The sequence below is a fragment of the Natator depressus genome, chromosome 3 (assembly GCF_965152275.1).
Source record: "Natator depressus isolate rNatDep1 chromosome 3, rNatDep2.hap1, whole genome shotgun sequence".
In the NCBI taxonomy this organism is placed as follows: Eukaryota; Metazoa; Chordata; order Testudines; family Cheloniidae; genus Natator; species Natator depressus.
In genome coordinates, this window is record NC_134236.1 from 61,136,792 (window position 1) to 61,161,595 (window position 24,804).

Here is a 24,804-nt window from a genome sequence, read left to right on the forward strand (position 1 = left end):
ATCTGATAATTTATAATCAGTAGACTCCTTAAATATAGCGTTGATTTGATATGTCTGTATTTTGAGGGGCGGGGAATCAATCACACTGTTCTCTGCCTCAGTGGAGATGCTACTGCCAGACACCAGATCTTGGGAATAAAGGATTCTTCTGCCGAAACCTCTGAATTTAATATGGTTTCCTATAATAGAATTAAGGCAGGGCAGTAATTGCAGTGAACATCTGTAAGTAATATTTGAATAAAGTACAGAATAAAGGTAGATTATGTTCGCTTAAGCAGTTACTTTTCAAATCATCATCATCTTTTCCTTTTTCCAAAGCCAAGGTTGGAAGCAGATTTCACTTAAATCTGTTTTTGAGCTGCCATTTGAGCCTGTTGTTAAGGTGTTCCCTGGATGGTTTTATATACTGTGTTATACAACTGTCTTCTGGCTGACCGTGGCACCTCTCTCTCTCTGTCTCTCTCTCTCTTTTACCATGCTCTCTTCCACAGAGAACAATTGCAGGCAGTTGGTATGGGGTCATTTTAGCGACATGGTCAAACCGTTGTAGTTAGCACCCTTTGACAATTGTAGTTACTCACTGCACTTTTTCACTTTTCTGTGGATGCTGCCATTTCTTAATTTATCTAGTGTTGTCACACCTACAGCCAGAGGTGCTGGAACAATTTGTATAATGGGGGTGCTGAGAGCCATTGAACCAAACTATAAATGATGGAAACCACTTCAAGCTAGGGGGTGCTGTCACACTCCCAGCACCTTAGTTCCAGCACCGATGGCCTACAGCACAGGAACCTCATTTCAAATGTTCGTGGCTTTTGCTCCAGGCTCTTTGTCAGTACCCATCTTTCACCACCATAAAGTAATGTGGGTACAACGAGTGCTTTATATAAATCTAGTTTTAGCTGTCACAGATGTTGATTTAACCATCCAAACATTTTTATTCAGGCATGTGAATGTTCTGTTCTCAATAGCTGTCTGCCTGTCTGTGTCCTCTTCACATTATTTGTCATATGTTACGATGGAACCCAAATAGCATAAACCATCTACTTGTTTGGTTACTACACCATTGATAACTAGTTTAGCCTGTTGCTTGATTTTTGCTGTTGTCAGTAGTTTGGTCTTTTGTTAATTTGTTTTTAATCCCCATTCTCTGGATGTTGTGTACAAGTTAGTTGCTGCTTTTTGGTTTCATTACTCCGCAGGGAGTATCATTACAATATTATCTGCAAAGTCAAGGTGATTGGTGATCTGGCCCCAGTATTCTGCAGCCTCCGCCAATGTTACTTAGAGAGTATTGGACTGAGTACGCATCCCTGTTTGACTCTACTTTTCACTTCAAACCATTCTGTCGTCTCACCACTGACTCTTACTGCATGCCAAAGTAGGCTGTACGGACACTGCGATATCTGAATCAATTTCCTGCTAAAACTGTACCACTTGAGTACTTTTCACAGAGCCTGTCTGTTAACAGAGTTGAATGCTTTCTGAAAGTCAACGAATTTGCAAAATAAGTTCGTTGATTTCTCCCTCCTCCAAGATTTGACGCAAAACAAATCACTGATCTGTGGTGGACCATCCAGGTATAAATCAGCTAGTGACTCAGAAAGGATTTCCTCTGCTTTTCTTTTCATTTGGCTGAGAATCACTCTTTGGAATACGTTGCTAGGAATTCTTGTAAGACTTATTTCTCTGTAGTTGTCATAATCTGCCAGGTCACCATTCTTAAAGAGTGATGCAATAATTTAGTATTGCCAGGTTTCAGGGACTTCACCCTTTGTCCCTGAATAGTTCGTAAAGGAGCGTGACCTTGCTTCTACCACCATATTTTAACACTTGAGGCAATATACCATCTGTACCAGATGTCTTGTTGATTTTTCAGGGGCATGACTGCAGTTTCAATTTCTGATTCCAATATGTGTCTTCCTTCATTGTTGCCTTCACAGTTGATAGCCTCAAAGACTATTCGTGTTCAATAGCTGATGAAAATATTCTTTCCGTGTTTTAAGCTTCTGATCTTTATCGACTATGTAGTTCCCCTGAGCATGATGTAGCTGACTTGTTACAGGTGTTAACTTCTTTGATAGTAATCTGACTTTCTGAAAAAGCCCTCTAGCATTACTTTATGTAAGTATTGTTCAAGTTCTTTGCCTTCTCTCTCAAGCCAGTCTTTCATAGCTTTTTTTAAACTGTTCTTTTTAATTCCTTGTTGAGCTGTCTGTATTTCTTTTTTCCACTCAGGGTAATCTTCGGCTTTCAGATGTTATACTTTCTATTTCTTCTTGATAGGTTTTCAATCTCTGGTGTCACCTAGTCTTTCCTTTTTTGGATACAATCTCATCCCTAAAACCTCCTTGCTCATGGCAGGAATGAAGTATTTTGCCTCCTCCCAGAATTGGTCTACTGTTGTGTCCTCTAGGTCTAAGAGAGGGGCAAACTGGCCACTGATGGTGTTCTGAAAGGTCACCATAGTGTCTGTATTTTTCAGAGCTTTGATAGACCCGTTTGCTGTCTTTTGCAAATTAACACTTCAAAAGCCTAAATACAAACTCAGACCAATCACTACCCCATGGTCTGAGTTTGTATTTAGGCTTCTGTAGACCATGTAGTCTAGTACATTTGTTTTCCAGTGTTGTTTTACAAGATGATGTTGATCATGTTTTTTGTAGTGCCATCATTAGAAATCTTTATTTCTTTATTGACTCACCTGTGCTGATCTGCTGTGTGTTATTTAAATAGATTGTTGATAGCACAGAACTGAAGTAATCTGCCCCTCACTCATTTCTATGCCTTCTTTTCCCAGGTCTCCCAGTCCATATGATCATGCCCCATCTTGGCAGTAAAGTCCCCTCCTACGTTTTTATGATTCTATGATCGTGAACAAAAAACTTCTAGAGAGGGTTCCGGGAATCTTCTCTTGATGTTCATTGTAAAATTGGCTTCTGACGTTGTCTTCTGCATCTGTTGTGGGTCTGTAGTTTTGTATCATAGTCACAGACCTTGTAATTTAATGCTCATTATGTGAGATGACGCATGTATAGCTTTTCAAAGAACTGTAAGCTTTTTCTGGTAGTATGAAGGCAATTTCCTTTGTTTGGGCATGTCTTTCCTTCCAAAGTAAATGATTTTACGGTGCTTTATGGAAAGTTGGCCACTTCCAGTCCAGTTTGTTTCACATATATTGAGAATGTCTATAGAAAAGGATGTAGTTGTAATTTTATCTAACATTCTGGCTTTGCCGCATTGATACAGCGTTCTCATGTTCCAATGTGTACTCTTATTTTGTTGCCAAACAATCTGTTCTTTCCTAGCCAGCCTTTTGTGGCAGCCGAAATTCCCAAACTGCTGGCGCAGACCTTTTTAGGCTGGGTGTAGTCCAATCTAATTTGATTCTTGCCTGTTTTGTCAGTTTCTTGGCTTAGGTAAATACCTACACTGAAGCCTAGGCAGCCCCCTCCTGTTCACTACTCATGAAGGGTGCCTGAGTTGCATCGTGAGGAGGTTAGAGTGAGGCATTGAGTTTGTAATCCCCACTCCCACTTACGGTACCACCACCCTCTCCAGTGCATGTGGAGAGAGAGGTGCCGAAGAATAGAAAGCCAGCACACTAGTGCAGCGCCAACTGAACTAGACAAAGTGAGATGCAGATGAGTAGGGTGTCCTAAACCCCACCTCTCCCAATTTTTAGGAGATTTTATCAAGAGTTAGGTGCCTAAGTCTGGGCTGCAGGGAGGCAACGTTTAACTCAGTATTCTTGCAAGCAAGTTGAAAAAGTATGGATTGAATGAATGGACTATAAGATGGATAGAAAGCTGGCTAGCTTGTTGGGCTTAACGGGTAGTGATCAACGGCTCAGTGTCTAGTTGGCAGCTGGTATCAAGCGGAGTGCCCCAGGGGTTGGTTCTGGGGCTGGTTTTGTTCAACATCTTTATTAATGATCTGGATGATGGGATGGATTGTACCCTCAGCAAGTTCGCAGATGACACTAAGCTGGGGGGAGAGGAAGATGTGCTGGAGGGTAGGGATAGGGTCCATAGTGGCCTAGACAAACTGGAGGATTGGGCCAAAAGAAATCTGATGAGATTCAACAAGGACAAGTGAAGAGTCCTGCACTTAGGACGGAAAAATCCCATGCACGACTACAGGCTGGGGACCGACTGGCTAAGCAGTAGTTCTGCAGAAAAACACCTGGGGTTTACAGTGGATGAGAAGCTGGATATGATTCAGCAATGTGCCCTTTTTGCCAAGAAGGCTAACGGCATATTGGGCTGCATTAGTAGGAGCAGATCGAGGGAAGTGATTATTCCCCTCTATTGGTCACTGGTGAGGCCACATCTGGAGTATTGCGTCCAGTTTTGGATCCGCCACTACAGAAAGGATGTGGACAAATTGGAGAGAGTCCAGCGGAGGGCAACGAAAATGATCAGGGGGCTGGAGCACATGACTTGAGGAGAGGCTGAGGGAACTGGGCTTGTTTAGTCTGCAGAAGAGAAGAGTGAGGGAGGATTTGATAGCAGCCTTCAACTGCCTGAAGGGGGGTTCCAAAGAGGATGGAGCTCAGCTGTTCTCAGTGGTGGCAGGTAACAGAACAAGGAGCAGTGGTCTCGAGTTTCAGGTCTAGATTGGATATTAGGAAACACTATTTCACTAGAAGGGTGGTGAAGCACTGGAATGAGTTACCTAAGGAGGTGGTGGAATCTCCATCCTTAGAGGTGTTTAAGGCCCAGCTTGACAAATCCCTGGCTGTGATGATTTAGTTGGGCATTGGCCCTGCTTTGAGCAGGAGGTTGGACTAGATGACCTCCTGAGGTCGCTTCCAATCCTGATCTTCTATGATTCTGTGAACTCCTCCACTCTGCCTGATGGAGAGAGGATTTGAACAGGGGAGTTTTGCCTCTGAGGAGTGTGTCATAACTACTGTTCTGTGGGATACTCTGATGTGGCTCTCCCATCGCTCTGGTTGAAGCTGTTCCATTTTAGAATCACTGGAGCAGAGGGACTGGAGCCTGGGTCTTCCACCATCTAGGTGGGTGTTCTAACCGCCAGGCTATAGAGTCCTCTCTCTCTCTCACCCAATGACTAAGTATTTTTCTAAATTGGAGCAATTTCATCAGGAGAGGTTGAGGAGACCACATCAGAATATCCTATAGCCAGCGTTTTAGAGCAGTCTCTGAAGAGGTTGGAGACCCCTATTCAAATCCTGTCTCCCTATCAAGCGGAGGAAGGAGTTGAACCTGAGTCTCCCATGTCGTGCGTGAGTGCTCTAGTCAGTAGGCTAAAAGTTATAAGGGACCACCACCGCCTCCTCCTCTAGTCAGATTTTGAATGGGTCCCAATCTAGTATGCATGCTCATAGCACACTTGTTGGATCAAGCTCTGAAGGCAAGATAGACTGGAGAACACCTACCTGCACCTAGTTTACGGATGGTGGTGGGGCTTAAGCATGAGAGAGGCATCCAGATACCTAGAGAGAGGCACTGGGTCCATGCAGAGAGTGGGAACTGAGGCACTTCAATACTTCAATACATAAAAAATGTAGGTGTTGAGTGAGTTTTGGTGCTTACAGGGCTAGGGATCAGCCAAGAGGGATTTTGTGGATTTCAGTGGCACTTAAAAGTGGAACGTAAGCACTTAAAACTTGAGTTTAGGCACCTAAGTCCCTTTGAACACCCGGTGCTAGGTTTCTTAGTCATTTAGCATTAACCAATGAAGTAAATACTAATGGGAATTGTGTGATCTTGGGGGACTTGGGAGATTCCCAGATATAGACTGGAGGACAAGTACTAGTAATAATAATAATAGGGCTCAGATTTTCCTGGATGTGATAGCTGATGGATTCCTTCACTAAGTAGTTGCTGAACCAACAAGAGGGGATGCCATTTTAGATTTGGTTTTGGTGAGTAGTGAAGACCTCATAGAAGAAATGGTTGTCGGGGACAACCTTGGTTCGAGCGATCATGAGCTAATTCAGTTCAAACTAAATGGAAGGATAAACAAAAATAGATCTGTGACTAGGGTTTTTTATTTCAAAATGGCTAACTTTAAAAAAATAAGGAAATTAGTTAGGGAAGTGGATTGGACTGAAGAACTTTGGATCTAAAGGCAGGGGAGACCTGGAATTACTTCAAGTCAAAATTGCAGAAGCTATCAGAAGCCTGCATCCCAAGAAAGGGGAAAAAATTCATAGGCAGGAGTTGTTTGCTCATCCAGCTTGGTCTACATCTCAGAGAGGTGATTAAGAAAAAGCAGAAAGCCTACAAGGAGTCGAAGATGGAAGGGATCCTCAAGGAAAGCTACCTTACTGAGGTCAGAACATGTAGGGATAAAGTGAGAAAGGCCAAAAGCCATGTAGAGTTGGACCTTGCAAGGGAATTAAAACCAATAATAAAAGGTTCTATAGCCATATAAATAAGAAGAAAACAAGGAAAGAAGAAGTGGGACTGCTAGACACTGATGATGGAGTGGAGGTTAGGGATAATCTAGGCACGGCCCAATATCTAAACAAATACTTTGCCTCAATCTTTAATGAGGCTAATGAGGAGCTTAGGGACGACAAATGGGAATGAGGATATGAAGGTAGATATTACCACATCCGAGGTAGAAGTGAAGCTCGAATGGGACTAAATCGGGGGCCCAGATAATCTTCATCCAAGAATATTAAGGGAACGGCACATGAAATTGCAAGCCCATTAGCAAGAATTTTTAATCAATCTGTAAACTCAGGGGTTGTACTGTATGTCTGGAGAATTGTTAACACAGTTCCTATTTTTAAGAAAGGGAAAAAACGTGATCCGGGTATTTATAGGCCTGTTTGTTTGACATCTGTGGTATGCAAGGTATTGGAAAAATTTTTGAAGGAGAAAGTAGTTAAGGACATTGAGGTCAACGGTAATTGGGACAAAATACAACATGGTTTTACAAAAGGTAGATCATGCCAAACCAACCTGATCTCCTTCTTTGAGAAGGTAACAGATTTTTTGGACAAAGGAAACACAGTGGATCTAATTTACCTTGATTTCAGTAAGGCATTTGATACGGTTCCACATGGGGAATTATTAGTTACATTGGAAAAGATGGGGATCAATATGAAAATTGAAAGGTGGATAAGGAACTGGTTAAAGGGGAGACTACAACAGGTCATACTGAAAAGTGAATTGTCAGGCTGGAAAGAGGTTACTAGTGTAGTTCCTCAGAGATTGGTTTGGGGATCAATCTTATTTAATCTTTTTGCTACTGACGTTGGCACAAAAAGCGGGAGTGTGCTAATAAAGTTTGCGGATGACAGAAAGCTGGGAGGTATTGCCAATACAGAGAAGGACCGGGATATCATACAGGAAGATCTGGATGACCTTGTAAACTGGAGTAATAGTAACAGGATGAACTTTAATAGTGAAAAGTGCAAAGTCATGCATTTAGGGATTAATAACAAGAATTTTTGTTGTAAGCTGGGGACTCATCAGTTGGAAGTAACAGAGGAGGAGAAGGACCTCGGAGTATTGGTTGATCACAGGATGATTATGAGTTGCCAATGTGATATGGCCGTGAAAAAAGCTAATGCGGTCTTGGGATGCATCAGGCAAGGTATTTCCAGTAGAGATAAGGAGGTGTTAGTACCGTTATACAAGGCACTGGTGAGACCTCATCTGGAATATTGTGTGCAGTTCTGGTCTCCCGTGTTTAAGAAGGATGAATTCAAACTGGAACAGGTAGAGAGAAGGGCTACTAGGATGATCTGAGGAATGGAAAACCTGTCTTATGAAAGGAGACTCAAAGAGCTTGGCTTGTTTAGCCTAACCAAAAGAAGGCTGAGGGGAGATATGATTGCTCTCTGTAAATATATCAGAGGGATAAATACCGGAGAGGGAGAGGAATTATTTAAGCTCAGTACCAATGTGGATGAAAGAACAAATGGATATAAACTGGCCATCAGGAAGTTTAGACTTGAAATTAGATGAAGGTTTTTAACCACCAGAGGAGTGAAGTTCTGGAACAGCCTTCCAAGGCGAGCAGTGGGGCAACAGACTTATCTGGCTTCAAGACTAAGCTTGATAAGTTTGTGGAGGGGATGGTATGAGGGATAGCCTAATTTTGGCAATTAATTGATCTTTGACTGTTAGTGGTAAATATGCCCAGTGGCCTGTGATGGGATGTTAGATGGGGTGGGATCTGAGTTACTACAGAGAATTCTTTCCTGGGTGTCTGGCTGGTGAGTCTTGCCCACATGCCCGGGGTTTAGCTGAAAGCCATATTTGGGGTCGGGAAGGAATTTTCCTCCGGGGCAGATTGGCAGAGGCCCTGGGGGGTTTTTGCCTTCCTCTGCAGTGTGGGGCACAGGTCACTTGCTGGAGGATTCTCTGCACCTTGAAGTCTTTAAACCATGATTTGAGGACTTCAGTAGCTCAGACATAGGTTAGGGGTTTATTACAGCAGTGGGTGGGTGAGATTCTGTGGTCTGCATTGTGCAAGAGGTCAGACTAGATGATCATGATGGTCCCTTCTGAGCTTAAAGTCTATGAATCTATGAAACCTAAGAGCATGGGTATATTTATTACTGTTATCTTCAAAAAACAGAATTTACATGTATTAAGTCTGGGGATTTAGATAAACAGTCAAAGCAGCATGGTTTTAAAACGCAATCATGCCCAATGCTGCTGTGAGCATGCTGAAGTCTTTTCAGCTTTTTTCAGCTTTTGGTCATCCTCTCTTGTTGCTGTCATAGATTTATGATCCTTCCTCATACTGTTGATTCAGCACAGTGAGAAACCTGTATGAGAGACTTTTAAAAGCAAAACGGTGTATAGGCCTAAAAGACCTAGTTCACCAGTGTATTTCTACTCTTCCATCATATCCTAGTTTCATAGCTGGAACTTGACAGTGAACTACAGAATACTGCTTAAATCAATAGCTATATGTGCCAAACTTGTTTGTAGTGATCAATTTTTTCCTTAACCTAAACTAAGATGGTTGTAATAATTATAGAGTACCATGTTGGTAATATTTTTGAAGTAACATTCTTGTTCTGATAAGTAATTATATATAGCATTTTCACAGACATTGATTTCTGTTTTACAAATAGATCTGATTGAAGCAAAATTAGTAGGTGTGCTGGATATTTTGGATGAAGAAAATCGTCTTCCGCAACCAAGTGACCAACATTTTACTTCTATGGTGCATCAGAAACACAAGGAGCATTTCAGACTATCTGTAGGTTTACTTACTTCATTATTTTATAAAAATAAATTCCCAGAGTGGATGCTAATATAACGTAAGTTAGAAATCACTGTGAATAAAAAACCGAGTGGAAAACTCCAGTGATGTTCATACAGTCTGGTGGCAGCATGTTGCACTCCCATTTGGAAAATCGGTTTGGGTCTTAAGGATGGCAACAGTAGGCAGCCCTAGACTCTCTCTCAATGGACCCATGGAGCTTTCTTGACCAGAACAATGGCCGAGGCCAAGATCATTCTGGTGCAAAGTCCTCTCTGTCTATTATTGTATATTTTTAAAGATATTTTAAAAACCTGTGAGGAAAGCGTTGAAAGCAGTGTTTAGGTTTTATAGAATGATTTACTGAAAAGTAGAAAAACTTTCATTTTAGAAAGTGTTACATATTCACCTCTCCCTTAAAAAACAAAGTGTCTTAACTAATGCTGTGAAAACCTTTCTTTATGCAATCCCAATCATATGACATTCAGACATTTTTACAAACTGTAAACTCAGTTTAGGTTTTATTGAAAGGTTCACTAAAGGTTTAACTTCCATCAAACTTGTGCATAATTTTAACTGTAGTGGATATCACAATCTCCCATGCATATCTAATAATTTCTAGCTATGAAAAGAAAATAAAAAAGATTTTCATTTCGATGCTTTTAAAAAGGCAGAGTTGATACCATCAAATAACCCTTTTCCCCTTCCCTCTCCAAGATTCCTCCAAGATTTTTAGCTTTGAGTTTTGGCAAATATCTGTTTAGTCCAATTTTCTCAGTTTCCCACATAGTACTTTAAAGATGAAACGGTAGAACCTTTTGGGAAAGGTTTGTTTGTTTTTTAAGCATACGGTTAGAAGACTAACACAATCCCAGACTATGTATTTACACGCATATTTTAAAATACAAAAACACAAGAAATGCCACTTCCATAATAACTAAATACAGGCAAATTTAACAAAAGTATGTTTTCCTCTAAATTAATACTTATTTCCTTAACTGGATTCCTGTGCTATGAGAAATTCTTGTCAGACTCTTTAGGTTTTAGTAGTCAGCTAGTACTTGCAGCCTTTGGTTCCTAGTTCCGTCTCTTACAGTTGGGTCTTTCACCTTGTATCCAGCTATTCAACACTTAATTCAGAAGTCTACACAGCTAATTTGCAGCTGTTGTAGCTTCCATCCTGTGACACCCCATGCTTGGACAACTAATCAAGGCAAATTTCAATGTCACTGTCTTACTTTTGGATGAAAATATTTACAAGATAAATTTGAGCCTCTATCCCCTATCATTATGACAATACTGTGCACCAACCAAACATTCTATGCCACCTGTTGGAATTAGTGTTGAACTAGGAAGCAGTTGTGATGATAAAAATTATTAATCTTGGCAGTTGCAGTGGCATTTTACTGTGAGTTGCAGGCGCATTCAAAAAAGCTCAGGATGAAGAAAAAGTTTGAATCCCAGTGAACTGAAATAGTGGAGTTTCTCACAGCTTTAATCTTAACCTGTAGGAAAGGCCATAGCATCTAATATTTCTAGCAGAAAAATATGATTTGAAAATTTACTGTTCTGATTTTGTCCTTAATGATTTTTCTGTGTAACTTGGTTTTTTATTGCAGATTCCCAGGAAGTCTAAATTGACTGTTCACAGAAATATCAGAGATGATGAGGGCTTTATTATCCGACATTTTGCTGGAGCAGTGTGCTATGAGACGGTAACTTGATTTAACAAACTCATGTTAATTATTTCATTTGTACTGCCCTGTTCTCCTTTATATTATTAGTGTTTTCCTATGAAATCTAGGAAATTGAGATCATTTGGCATAATCAGGCAAGTTAAAAATTCTTCCAGTTTAACTTTAAATCTCCCCCTCCCCCACTCCCAAAAAAAGACATGGACACTTCAAATTCTTCTTTATGCTGATTAACCCAATACATCTAACCAATATTTAATCAATAGAAGTATAAATATAATTGCTTGTTGTTACTGCTAGCTCAGTAGTAAATGTATTCAGAGTTCAGAAATGCCCTGATCATTATTCCATTAAAGCAAATTTCTCCTTGATTCCAGAGCATAACATTAGGTGCAAACTTCTCAGTCTTTGGTTTTAGTCAATTTAGTTGGTAAGACTGACCTTTTAAATGCATCTTCAAGTTAGTGACTAAAATATCCCAATTATTTCTCACTTCATTTGCCAACACTAATATGTACAAGTTAAGGTCTGAATAATAATTCTGCATTTCTACAGCACCTTCTAAGGATCTCAAATTGCATCACAAGCATTAAGAAATCAAGCCTCATAACACGGCTGAGGGGTGAGGTAATGAGAACTGAAAATAGAAACCAGGGGTAAAATTCTGATGCTATTGTAGTCAATGGCAGAACTAGCACTGACTTCAGTATGGACTAGGCTTAGCCAGGATTTCAAATCACATCTCATGACTCCCAGTCCTGTGCTTTAAACATAAGACCAGCTTTTCTCCCTTTACTGTTGTTAGTGTCAGACATAGACAATAAATATTCTACAATTACATTTTAAATACCCCCCCCCCCCAAATTCTTGGTATTTTAGCATTAGGTATTTTTGGTGGGATATTTTGAACAAAGGATGTCTTTATGTAGGACTAAGTAAAGCTATTAGTACTGTGAAGTTTATATGCAACGCTTTACTGGTTTGTTTCCTTTTCAGACCCAGTTTGTGGAGAAAAACAATGATGCTTTGCACATGTCCCTTGAATCTCTTATATGCGAATCCAAGGATAAGTTTGTCCGGGAACTATTTGAATCTACCACTAATAACAACAAGGATCCCAAACAAAAAGCAGGAAAGCTTAGCTTCATCAGTGTGGGAAACAAATTCAAGGTATTGGAATACTAAAAATGAGTTCTTTCCTTTAGTATGTTGCTTTTAAATTGCTTGAAATGAATGGAACTTTAAGTATGGGAGAATCAGATGATAACTTGTTTCATGAAAAAAATCCTCTTAAACAGCTGTTCTTCAAATAAAATGTAATAAAACCACATCTTCAAGTTAAATGATGGCCTGTGCTATGCAAACAATGAAGATTGTTTGAAGGGAATCCTTGCTTTTATTTTAAAATGCAGCAGCTTATAATTCTGTTTTTCCCCAAATTCAAATAAAGCTTTTGAAGCACAAGTTCCAAGTTCTTGTTCTAAATCTGGAACCTATAGTTCTAAATTTGACAAAAAGTGTTCTTCCATTCTGTTTGAAGGTGTAGAGGTAACAGTTTGTCAGTAAGTTGCCACCTCAGCATTTAAAAGCTAACCTTAAAACTGGTTTTCCTCATTTCAAATGGTGCAAGACAGCAATAGTGATTGCTTTGACAGATATTTTCAGTGTGCTGAGTACTTCCTTTTTCACTACCTGACCATAGTATCTGATGCGTCTCCTAATTTTTTCCTTTCTTCCACTTGGTATAAAGCTGACCTTCAAGCCTTGTCTTCTCCACATGTTTTCTGCTTCCTTTCCTCATTCAGCAGTTTTATTTTTAGCTGGATTATTTCAGCTCAGGATGACTAGAGAGAACTATAGGGAAGTTGAGAGAGGAAAAGCAGGCACAGCCAGGGGCTGCAGGTAAATTTATTACCTTAATGGACTCATTATTTTATAGCTGCTGCAATTTCAGCATGAGTTCTTCTTTTCAACACATCAGTGTTCATAATGTTTTGTACCTCTGTGGCATTTTGAGTGTATATGTTCTACTTACAGTAATTCATAAGTGTTAATTTCCCAGACATAATACATACCCTTAATGAACACTTCAAGCACTGGAAATTTCAGTTTCACTTCAAATAGCACTGGGGAATGTATCACTACCAAAGGAGACTTTATTTCTTCTGTGGTTTAAGACTGGAAATTTTTCACTTGGTATCGAGAAATGTGAATAAATCAGTCTTGAATTTCTCTAATTGTAACAGTTACCTGAGCAACTTGAGAGAGAAGATGAAACCATTTACAGAATTTGTTCATGGGTCTCACTGGATCATTCCTTGCTACTCAATCATGAGCATATATAGATTTTTGCATAAAGCCGTTGTTGTTTCTTGTAAAACTGCATATTGACACTCACAGTTAAATTATTTCCTCCAAAACAATGCTTACATAAAATACATTCCTTAATAAATTTAATGACAGGTTTCAGAGTAGCAGCCGTGTTAGTCTGTATTCGCAAAAAGAAAAGGAGTACTAGTGGCACCTTAGAGACTAACCAATTTATTTGAGCATAAGCTTTTGTGAGCTACAGCTCACTTCATTAGATGCATTCAGTGGAAAATACAGTGAGGAGATTTATATACACACAGAACATGAAAAAATGGGTGTTATACACACTGTAAGGAGGGTGATCACTTAAGATGAGCTATTACCAGCAGGAGAGCAGGGGTGTGGGGGAAGAAAACCTTTTGTAGTGATAATCAAGGTGGGCCATTTCCAGCAGTTAACAGGAACGTCTGAGGAACAGTGGGGGCGTGGGGGGGAAAATAAACATGGGCAAATAGTTTTACTTTGATTAAAGATTAAATAAGATTGATCCCAAAACCGATCCCTGAGGAACTACACTAGTAACCTCCTACCAGCACGTCGGCAGAAGCACTCTATGTAGAAGTCCAGTCTGTTGTTTTGACCTTCAGGAGGAGTCCACCTAGAATCCTTCTTTTTGTAGTGTTGGTAGGAAGGTCTCTGTGGGTTAGTATGTTGTTCAGAGGTGTGTTGGAAATATTCCTTGAGTTGGAGACGTCGAAAATAGGATTCTAGGTCACCACAGAACTGTATCGTGTTCGTGGGGGTGGAGGGGCAGAAGGAGAGGCCCTGAGATAGGACAGATTCTTCTGCTGGGCTAAGAGTATAGTTGGATAGATTGACAATATTGCTGGGTGGGTTAGGGGAACTGGACTTCTACATAGAGTGCTTCCGCCGATGTACACGGGCTGAAATTGTGGAAAAGCAGCATCAGTTGCCCCATAACCTCAGCCGTGCAGAACACAATGCCATCGACAGCCTCAGAAACAACTCTGACATCATAATCAAAAAGGCTGACAAAGGAGGTGCTGTCGTCATCATGAATAGGTCGGAATATGAACAAGAGGCTGCTAGGCAGCTCTCCAACACCACTTTCTACAAGCCATTACCCTGTGATCCCACTGAGGGTTACCAAAAGAAACTAGAGCATTTGCTCAAGAAACTCCCTGAAAAAGCACAAGAACAAATCCGCACAGACACACCCCTGGAACCCCGACCTGGGGTATTCTATCTGCTACCCAAGATCCATAAACCTGGAAATCCTGGACACCCATCATCTCAGGCATTGGCACCCTGACAGCAGGATTGTCTGGCTATGTAGACTCCCTCCTCAGGCCCTACATTACCAGCACTCCCAGCTATCTTCGAGACACCACTGACTTCTTGAGGAAACTACAATCCATCGGTGATCTTCCTGAAAACACCATCCTGGCCACTATGGATGTAGAAGCCCTCTACACCAACATTCCACACAAAGATGGACTACAAGCCATCAGGAACACTATCTCTGATAATGTCATGGCAAGCCTGGTGGCTGAACTTTGTGACTTTGTCCTCACCCATAACTATTTCACATTTGGGGACAATGTATACCTTCAAATCTGCGGCACTGCTATGGGTACCCGCATGGCCCCACAGCATGCCAACATTTTTATGGCTGACTTAGAACAACGCTTCCTCAGCTCTCGTCCCCTAATACCCCTACTCCACTTGCGCTACATGGATGACATCTTCATCATCTGGACCCATGGAAAAGAAGCCCTTGAGGAATTCCACCATGATTTCAACAATTTCCATCCCACCATCAACCTCAGCCTGGACCAGTCCACACAAGAGATCCACTTCCTGAACACTACGGTGCTAATAAGCGATGGTCACATAAACACCACCCTATACCGGAAACCTGCTGACCACTATTCCTACCTACATGCCTTCAGCTTTCACCCAGACCACACCACACGATCCATCGTTTACAGCCAAGTTCTACGATACAACCGCATTTGCTCCAACCCCTCAGACAGAGACAAACACCTACAAGACCTCTATCAAGCATTTACAACTACAATACCCACCTGCTGAAGTGAAGAAACAAATTGACAGAGCCAGAAGAATACCCAGAAATCACCTACTACAGAACAGGCCCAACAAAGAAAACAACAGAATGCCACTAGCCATCACCTTCAGCCCCCAACTAAAACCTCTCCAACGCATCATCAAGGATCTACAACCTATCCTGAAGGACGACCCATCACTCTCACAAATCTTGGGAGACTGGCCAGTCCTTGCCTACAGACAGCCCCCCAACCTGAAGCAAATACTCACCAGCAACCACACCCCACACAACAGAACCACTAACCCAGGAACCTATCCTTGCAACAAAGCCCGTTGCCAACTGTGTCCACATATCTATTCAGGGGACACCATCATAGGGCCTAATCACATCAGCCACACTATCAGAGGCTCGTTCACCTGCACATCTACGAATGTGATATATGCCATCATGTGCCAGCAATGCCCCTCTGCCATGTACATTGGTCAAACTGGACAGTCTCTATGTAAAAGAATAAATGGACACAAATCAGACATCAAGAATTATAACATTCATAAACCAGTCAGAGAACACTTCAATCTCTCTGGTCACTCGATTACAGACCTAAAGGTCGCAATATTACAACAAAAAGACTTCAAAAACAGACTCCAACGAGAGACTGCTGAATTGGAATTAATTTGCAAACTGGATACAATTAACTTAGGCTTGAATAGAGACTGGGAGTGGATGCGTCATTACACAAACTAAAACTATTTCCCCATGTTTATTTCCCCCTCACCCCCACCCCGCACTGTTCCTCAGACGTTCCTGTTAACTGCTGGAAATGGCCCACCTTGATTATCACTACAAAAGGTTTTCTTCCCCCCCCACCCCCGCTCTTCTGCTGGTAATAGCTCATCTTAAGTGATCACTCTCCTTGCAGTGTGTATGATAACACCCATTTTTTCATGTTCTGTGTGTATATAAATCTCCTCACCGTATTTTCCACTGAATGCATCCGATGAAGTGACCTGTAGCTCACGAAAGCTTATGCTCATATAAATTGGTTAGTCTCTAAGGTGCCACTAGTACTCCTTTTTTTTTTTTTAATAAATTTAAGTAAATGTAAATAATTTGTTAAAATTAGATAAGAAAAGTATGTAGCATCAGTGAAAACTGAGTAGCAGGTTAGTTGGGCCGGGCCTGCCCAGCCTCTCATGACACTCCTTTATTCATCCCAACTGTATGTGCTAGAGTCCACCAACTTCATCTGCAAGAAAAACCAATAGGCCCCTTCTTTCTCTGCAGGAGAGATGCTGGTAGCTTTAGCTAGAGCAGCAGCAATGTATTTGGTAGGCCCCAACACAGATCCCTGCACACTAGGCTCCCTGAGAATAACAGACCAGCTAGTCTAAAATAAGAACCTTGAAAACAATCCTGTTTTATGGTACACAGTACAGTAGTAAGGGCAGAACTGTGCTTGACCACTTGGTATCAGAATTTTGTGTAATGTCACATTCCACAATCAGTATTGTAAGCATCAGCAAGTCAAGCATTACACTAGTCTGTGAAAGATCAGGCTACTCCTGTGTCAAAAATTTAACCATGTCTCTTGAGCTGGTTCCCTGCATATGTAAGTCCTAACCAAATGCTAATACATAGAAGTTGTAATGTGCTACTCAGATGCCCGCATCTGTAGTTGAGGCCGAAGGCTCTCATCCTTTGATACACACAGTCAGTTTCAGAATCAGGGCATTAATTAATTTCTCTGTTTGTTTAAATTCCATCTAGGATAAATATAGGATTCCCCCCCACCCCCAAATAAAATGAAGACTTATCTGTTGACTGTCATATTCAAAGAACAGTTCAGTGTAAAGTAATTCTGAGGATTTTAGCTGGCCAAATATATGACACATTAATCCATTAAAATGTTAAATCCGAATTTTAGGTAGCCTTGAGTAATGGTGAGCACAGCATCTCTTGTAAAGAGAATTTAAAAAAAGAAAAGAAAAGCAGTGTTAAATGTCTTGACGTGCAAACTGTGTTGAGAATGTCCTTATCCATGTAGCGTTTGACATGCTGATGCACATTACTCCTTACTATCTGTAGCTTTTCATAGATTTTAAGTTTGATTTATATTATTCATATCACTGCTGTCCAGTCACCTCATTAACTCTACTATGTATACAACATTTTCCTTATTTATTTTCCTACTGGTGTATGTACTTTGAATATCTAATCGCTAATTTTCAGACAATAAAGAGATATACACATGCAATTATTATACCATTCAACACAAGAGTATTCAACATAAGCAGTTTCCTTGATGTGACTCAAGTCCTCTTGCATGATGTTGTCTAAGATTTGTTCATGTGTGGTTTATCAAAACTGAATTAGCTACTACACACACACACACAACACACACACACACCCACCCCAACAATAACTGATGCATGCGATAGTGTTGTGTCACTCTACTGTGTGCCTAATTTATAACCGTCATAGTAAGACAGACACTTTATGGTTCTCTAATATGAAGTATTGAATTGTTTCATTTTTTTTGACAGACTCAATTAAATTTGCTCCTTGAAAAGCTTCGTAGTACTGTAAGTATAAATATGGATGCAAATTCTGTATTTTCCTTTATCGCTCCACTCACGTTAACCAAGAGTTTTGGCTTAAATTTAATGTTTTTATAATAATAAATAGTCACTTCAAAAATGTCATCCAGTTGCAAAACAGGATAATTTTAAGTGTATTGCTACATGGGTGCTGAATATTATTAAATTCATAGACTAAATATTAAAGTTACTGAAAGGAAAGTTGCTTTGTATTGTAGCATGGAAATTCTACCAATTCAGATAAAGTGCATTAATATTACTTAGTTTTATCAAGTCTCCAGTTCCTTTCCTGATCATTTCCCTTTCCTCTAGTCTACTTGCTTCTCACTCATGGGTAATCTGCCATCCTGTGTTTGATTTATTTTTGTGACCAGATTTTGATTCACTGTATATCTGTAGTTAACTCATGAACAGCCAAGGTTTTGAACAAGTTCTAGGAAAACTCTTAACTCTGATAATTTTTATTTTTTATTTGTTGTAGCGTGGCACTTTATTTTTCCATCCCCTTTTCACTACACGTTCACATTTTCAAGTGTGAGAAGGGAATCTAGAAAATCTAGGAATGAAGTTTTATATCTCTTTTTTTCGGGGGGGGGGGGGCGCGCGGGCGGGCATTTAATCTAATACATTCATGTAGTTGAATTGGTAGCAGGAAAAAAACCTCATACCCCCACCTCCATCCCTACTCCCAATATTAAAATTAGTTCACATTAACTTCATTCACTTTCCCTCTAATCCTCTACTGTGATTTGTTTCTGCTTCTCTCACTTACACCCCTTAAAATTCTGCCTAGTGGTAACCCTCCCTCCATAGCCGGTCAGTGCTGCTGGTAGATGGAGGAGTTTGCGTTACGTCTTTACATTTCAGGTCCAGGATTTAGATGAGCATATTTCCCATTTATTGTAAATTCTGTTTTAATTTATTTTTATGCAGACCCTCAGAGAATACTAGGCATGGGTTTCAGTAAAAGATGCTGCTTGTAACTACCAAATGGCTAATATGCTTCAGTGTTAGAAAGGTTTGCTGCATTAAAAATCTTAGAAGAAGCTCTTGAGCCAAATTAATCAATTTTTAAAGAGCTTTAGTTCATTAGTGAAAGACAAACGTGACTAGCCATGTTTCACAGCCCTTTGCTACTTCCTCAGGGCTTCTGGAGTTGCACAGCCATTTGTCTGATTTTAACTTCCTGATTGCGTCGGCTCCACAACTCATTGCTTGATCCCTCAGTATCTAGTTCAGGCAGTCATCTTTGAAGAATTTGGCTAAAAAGCCACTATACCTTTTCTGTCTTTGATATGGTTTTACAGAGAAGCAAATGGTCTACTCTTGCAAGCCCTCCATGAATGTGTACTCTGTTTCTTAGATACCTCTTATGTGCAGGATACATCTTCCTAGTATTTTTGTAGGTCTAGAAGTATTCCCTATCAGATCAACCGCCTCCTTTTCATTAAACAGCTCACTTCATGAGAGGAGGATATTACAGCTGATTGTACTCCTGTGCTCTGTGATAAGTATGAACTAGCAGCTTCCCGTTCCACACTTAAATCTCTCTCCTATGTTTGTCTTATCCTGTGAGATTTTTAAATTTCTCTCTTCCTTTTGCATTCTTTGTGTCTTTCTTCAGTGCTTAGGGCATAGAAATTACGGTTTCTATACATAACGAAGGGAATCCAACCTACATTTCACACATCTTTAATCTGGATAACAAATTCTGCTTTACTTGCTGGAAGATTACCCATTAGTACAGAGAGAGTTTAGCTCAGGAAATAGATTGCAGAGTTAGTGGTGTGTTACCTCACTTTTCACTGAGTCAGAGTTATCATACTTGTGAATTTATATATTTACAGTTTCTCTAACATTATGGTCAGAGGAAGTAATCAAACTGAGTTATAGTTGAACTTTAGGGAATCTACAACTCTATAAATAGAGGTAGAAAAACATTATTTTAGCCAATGCAACTTCTTTAAAAAAAATTTAGATGTAGTAAATTATCCTGCTTCTTTAAATAGGATAGTAATCGTTAAACTTTATGCTTTGATCTAATTTCTTAAAAAACAAGTTAGATCATAGAGAACCATAAAATTCTAGTCCATTTACATCATCTCGGCTTTTTAAGCTCAGAATGGTGCGGGGCCTCTCCCTATTTCAGTATTACTTTAGCAAATGTCTTCAGACACTTTTTGGTAGGAATACTAAAATTCTTCTTGTTTATATTAGGATAGTAACCAAAAATATGCTTAGCACTTCTCAGACATAACAAAAGATAGTCTGTGCCCCAAAGAGCTGGATCCTAGTCTTCAAATATGTTTTGCCCTGTCCCAGACTCAAAGCTGGCCTGAATGACCAGGTGAAAATTCTTCTTTCCTAGGGAAATCTTAGAACCAATGTAGCTAAGTGTTCATCAGCCCTCTTTCAGCAGTTGGAGTTCAAGGGCTTGTCCAGGAGAAGGGGGCATGGCCAGGGTGCTACTTCACTCCAGTGGTCTTAGAGTTACCAGGATTGGGGGCATAAAGGTGACATGCAGCTACCTTTGCCCAACCCTTTCCTTTCCTCCCCTGACCCCCAGGACCTGTGCTTAGCACAGTTTTACAGCTTGGCTAGACCTGAGATTTGGTCCCAAGAGGAGAAGGGGAGAGAGAGATACAAGGTACAGTCAAAGCGGTCACAGGTCAGGGTAGTCACAGTGGGGGTAGTCACAGGTCATATTAATCCCAATTTTATTCTAACACACAACATGAATGGGATTTTTTTTTAAATGTCAGGGAAGACACTGATATACTTGGGCTGGTGAGCAAGGAATGAGTGGTTAAAGAAGGAACTGTTTTGAGGGATGAAAAAAATGGAGAGAGAGATGGTTGGATGGAAGTGTAAAGGGATGGTATTAGTTGCTTGTCTTTTTCAAGCAAGATGATTATAGTAGTGGAGATAGAGTGCAACTAGACTGATGCAGTAATAATTGAATTCAGTTATTGATGGGAAGAAAAAAATTGTTGAATGAAAAGAAGGTGAGGTTCTATTGACAGTTTGAACTTTGAGATCAATTGCGTCAAGATATGTTGAGTGTAAAATGGATATGAAAAGACTGAAAAGCATAAAAAGTCAGTTTCTCTCTTTAGAAATCTATTACCATTCCTTTGTTATGTAATTCTTAAATGATCACTTATTTCAGAAGGTTTAAATTTATGTAGATTCTGCTATCTTGCTGTCCTGACAATAGGGGTCAAGCTTTATTCGCTGCATCAAACCTAATTTAAAGATGACAAGTCACAATTTTGAAGGGGGACAGATTCTTTCTCAGCTCCAGTGTTCAGGTAATGTATTCCTCTTTTTTTTTAATTTTGTGCATTACAGATTCACACAAAGTTGGAATGTCTATCGTTGAAACAATGTTTCCTTGATTGGATAAATATTTCTGTACTTAATTTAATGGTCTCTAGATACAATGAAATGATTTGTATCTAATGAGTATTAATTAATTTTGATTCTCAGTAATCAGATAATTATTTTTAAGTAAGACAGTGCAGCCATCGTATTTTAGACTTTTTCAGTGTTAAATGAAAAGCTGGCAAGCATTCTGCACTCCACAACATTAAAATATACAATACAAATTCAAATTCACAATGCGTAGTATAAGACTGCCCATGTAATACTTGCTCAGATAAGAAAGAATCTAGCAACCCCCACATCTGATCACTCTCTTTAATCCTCTACCCTCTTCCTCCCCCAAACACCTGAAAATAATAATGAACTTTGTAGTGTGTCCCAAAAGATGGACTGAGCAGGGGACATGAGTTTCAGAGTTGAAGACTCATTACAAGAAACACCTGGTCAGCACTCTTTTCATGTTTAAACTGATGGTGTTCCAATTTGAGCACATCTGCTGAATTGCAGGGGTGTTGCATAGAACAAGAGGCAGTACCTCAGAAAGCCAGGTCCCAAACCACTGAAGGGTTAGTGGTTAGTCATATGTTAGTACCACCACCCTGTTCTCTGCCTGGAAACAAATAGACAGACAATATAGATTATGGTGTTGTGTTCTTGGCATGAAATGCTTCTCAGTAAACAAGCAGCCACATTCTGCACTGTCTTCAGTTTTCTGATTGATTGGTAGATGTATCCCCCATTTTGCACTCATTGTAGTGTTTTAAACTTGAAGTGTCAAACGTATGAATGGCATCCGTGGAATGATATGCATCTGAAGGGAAAGGTGTGCTTTTCTTGCTAAACATATATGTGGGAAAAAAGCACTCTTGTTAACAACTCATATCTGAACATCCAGAAGCAGAGAAGGATCTAACAAGACCATTCCATTGTGTGTTTGTGTCATAGATTCATGGAGTTTAAGGCCAGATGGGACTGTCAGATAATCTAGTCTGACTTCTTGAATATCAGAGGGCCTTAAATTTCACTCAGCTACCACAGTATAGACCCCAATCATTTGTGTTTGACTAAAGCATATCTTCCAAAAGCCATCTAGTCTTAATTTGAAGATGGCAAGAGATGTGTTTTGGCACAAGATTTCTGCCATTTGCACTTTAACAGTCTTTCATATCACTTCAGCTATTACGGGTAATCTGTAAACAAGAATGACCTGTGCAAGTGAAGTTGCAGAGCAGCTTCTTTAGGGGCCACTGTGTCTATGGACAAGTACTGAAGTTCATTTGAAGTTCCATTCAATTATCAGCTGAATTTTCTGTTGGCTAAATAGTATTCTCCCTGAGAGCTCTCTGGTTCCATTGCCATCTGAGGGTACACCATCAAAACAGACTCTGCCCTTAAGCAGAAGGTAAATGGTTTGTCTGTAACATGGGAGTAATGAGGTCCAATCTCAACCCAAATATCAGCTCTTGAATATGTCCCACACTGTGGGTTATGCCAGAAATCTCTTGGGCACCCCATGATTGTCGTCTATCAGCAGAAGAATTGTCATCTAAATGGACACCGAATCATCCTGTACCATCAGTTTCAGTGACTTCAGCCATGTATGAGTTCAGCTGAGACCTCTGCAGTGTGCCCAGGCTGATCCATTGAAAGTAGGCCCATCTGAATCCTGCCCCATAACTCAAATGCAGAATGAGTACAAGCAATCTGATCTAGTTTTTTGAATGATGCTGCATGGCCATGAATCTGGAAATACAAGGTCCTTTCAGGTTTTATGGTATTGTTTACAGATTTATGCAGCCTTGTTCTTGCACTATTATGCTTGATACAAACAGTTAACTGGGTTACTAGAATGAACTTACTCGCAGAAAATCATGGTGGCACAATATAAATAAGTCAATAACATTAAATTGCATCATTTCCCATAAGACCTTTATACACTGTTCTGTCCAGGTGTTTGTTTCCATTATCCTTTTGTGGGTTCAGTAGTTTGAGCTTAGTTTTTTCTACAGAATGGTTTAGCATCTGGTGTCTTGGCAAGCACACTTATATTTGTCATGCCAAGTTATGTTTAAGTAAAAATTAGCACATCATAAACACTACAAATGCTTAACAATGTTGGTTTAATTAGGATTCCTTTAACGCCGTTATCAGCAGCTAATAGCACTTGGCAATATTTGTGAGACTAAACAAATCAATAGACTAAACTTTTGATTTTTCACCATAAGCTTCTATAAGCACATTTGTGTATACGTATTAATCTGTTTGTTTCAGTAAAATAACAAGTATACATAAACATTAAACTGAGGGGGGGAAGTAAAGTTTAAGCTAGAAAAGAGCTACTTATAATATGATTTTTGTTTAAAAAAAAGAGGTATTAGTGGAAGTAAATCAAAAGGCGAATGACAATAGTACAAACTTCACCAAGAACAAATATGCAGTAAGGAAAGGTGGCAAAAAGAGTTAGTAAAAACAATCACAAATAAAATTAAAAATGAGATACTCAAGATCTATTGCTGGGAATTTGTCAAAATTAGCATAGAGACATGGCTGGTTGTATGTTACTTAGCTGCAGGATATAATGAGATTTGGAATTGGGGGGAGTGGGTCAAGGATGGCTCTTGCTTCCAAAATATAACCCAATTTTCCTAGTTTATTCATTCTGCAAATTGGTATAATATGTTAATATTTAACTGCCATGGAGATCGTGTTGTTTGTTAAGATTTTTGAGATCGTTGCATGAAAGAGATTGTAGAAGGCCTGGCATGAATTTCCTGTATTTGTGCTGTGACACTCTTACCATGCAACTTTGGAGCCGTTTTGATGCATCAAGACATTGGTATCTTTGCGGTTCTCCCACTAATTTTGAGATCTGGGGTGATTTTGAAACTCTTTTGAACTCCGGCTCATGGCATGAATTTAGCCTTGAATTATGTACTCTGTGGCATTGCAATGTCTGTTTTAATTACTGGTTGAAGAATCTCCAGCCTTTTACTGATTTGGGTAGCAATAAATTGTACCTCTGGAGGTGATGGCAGTATTTATGGATATCTATAATAGACTCATTCCACACTGCCACTTTTGCTGTATCAAAGATATACAAAATGCATCTCAGCAGCTAAGGCACACCCCAGCATTACATGTAAACAGGGTGCTAATGCCAGTCATCTGCCCTTTGTACTCTGCACTGCCTCTCATGCTGACATCATTGGTGTGCCATCATACACATTAATAGTCTTTGTCCGTTCAGAAATTATTGGGACCCTGCTTTAGGGAAGGAACAGCAAAATAGTGGATCTGCCAAAAAAGATTTAACAGAGTTACCCACTGAAGTCGATTAGTTGCCACGTATCTGGCAAGGATGCAGAATATTATCGTAGACTGTCTCAGATGTTCAGGAATAAATTCTTATAAATGGCCATTTGACCAGGAAATTGTGGGTGCTGGGGCCAGTCCATGCAGAACTATGTACTACATTGGGGACTTAGGCCAAGCATATGAGCACATCCAAATGGCCTAAGCCATTAAT

General features: G+C 39.9%; 1 protein-coding gene across 5 annotated transcripts in view; it reads left to right on the forward strand.

The window, feature by feature from the left end:
- Positions 1 to 24,804, forward strand: part of MYO6 (myosin VI) — a 182,967-nt gene that overhangs the window by 112,259 nt on the left and 45,904 nt on the right. For all 5 annotated transcript variants that reach the window (XM_074948001.1, XM_074948002.1, XM_074948003.1 and 2 more), the window contains exons 16-20: positions 9,074 to 9,201; positions 10,824 to 10,919; positions 11,895 to 12,068; positions 17,841 to 17,879; positions 21,112 to 21,205. In XM_074948001.1, the coding sequence (XP_074804102.1) occupies positions 9,074 to 9,201; positions 10,824 to 10,919; positions 11,895 to 12,068; positions 17,841 to 17,879; positions 21,112 to 21,205 (531 nt within the window). The remainder of the gene's footprint in view (positions 1 to 9,073; positions 9,202 to 10,823; positions 10,920 to 11,894; positions 12,069 to 17,840; positions 17,880 to 21,111; positions 21,206 to 24,804) is intronic.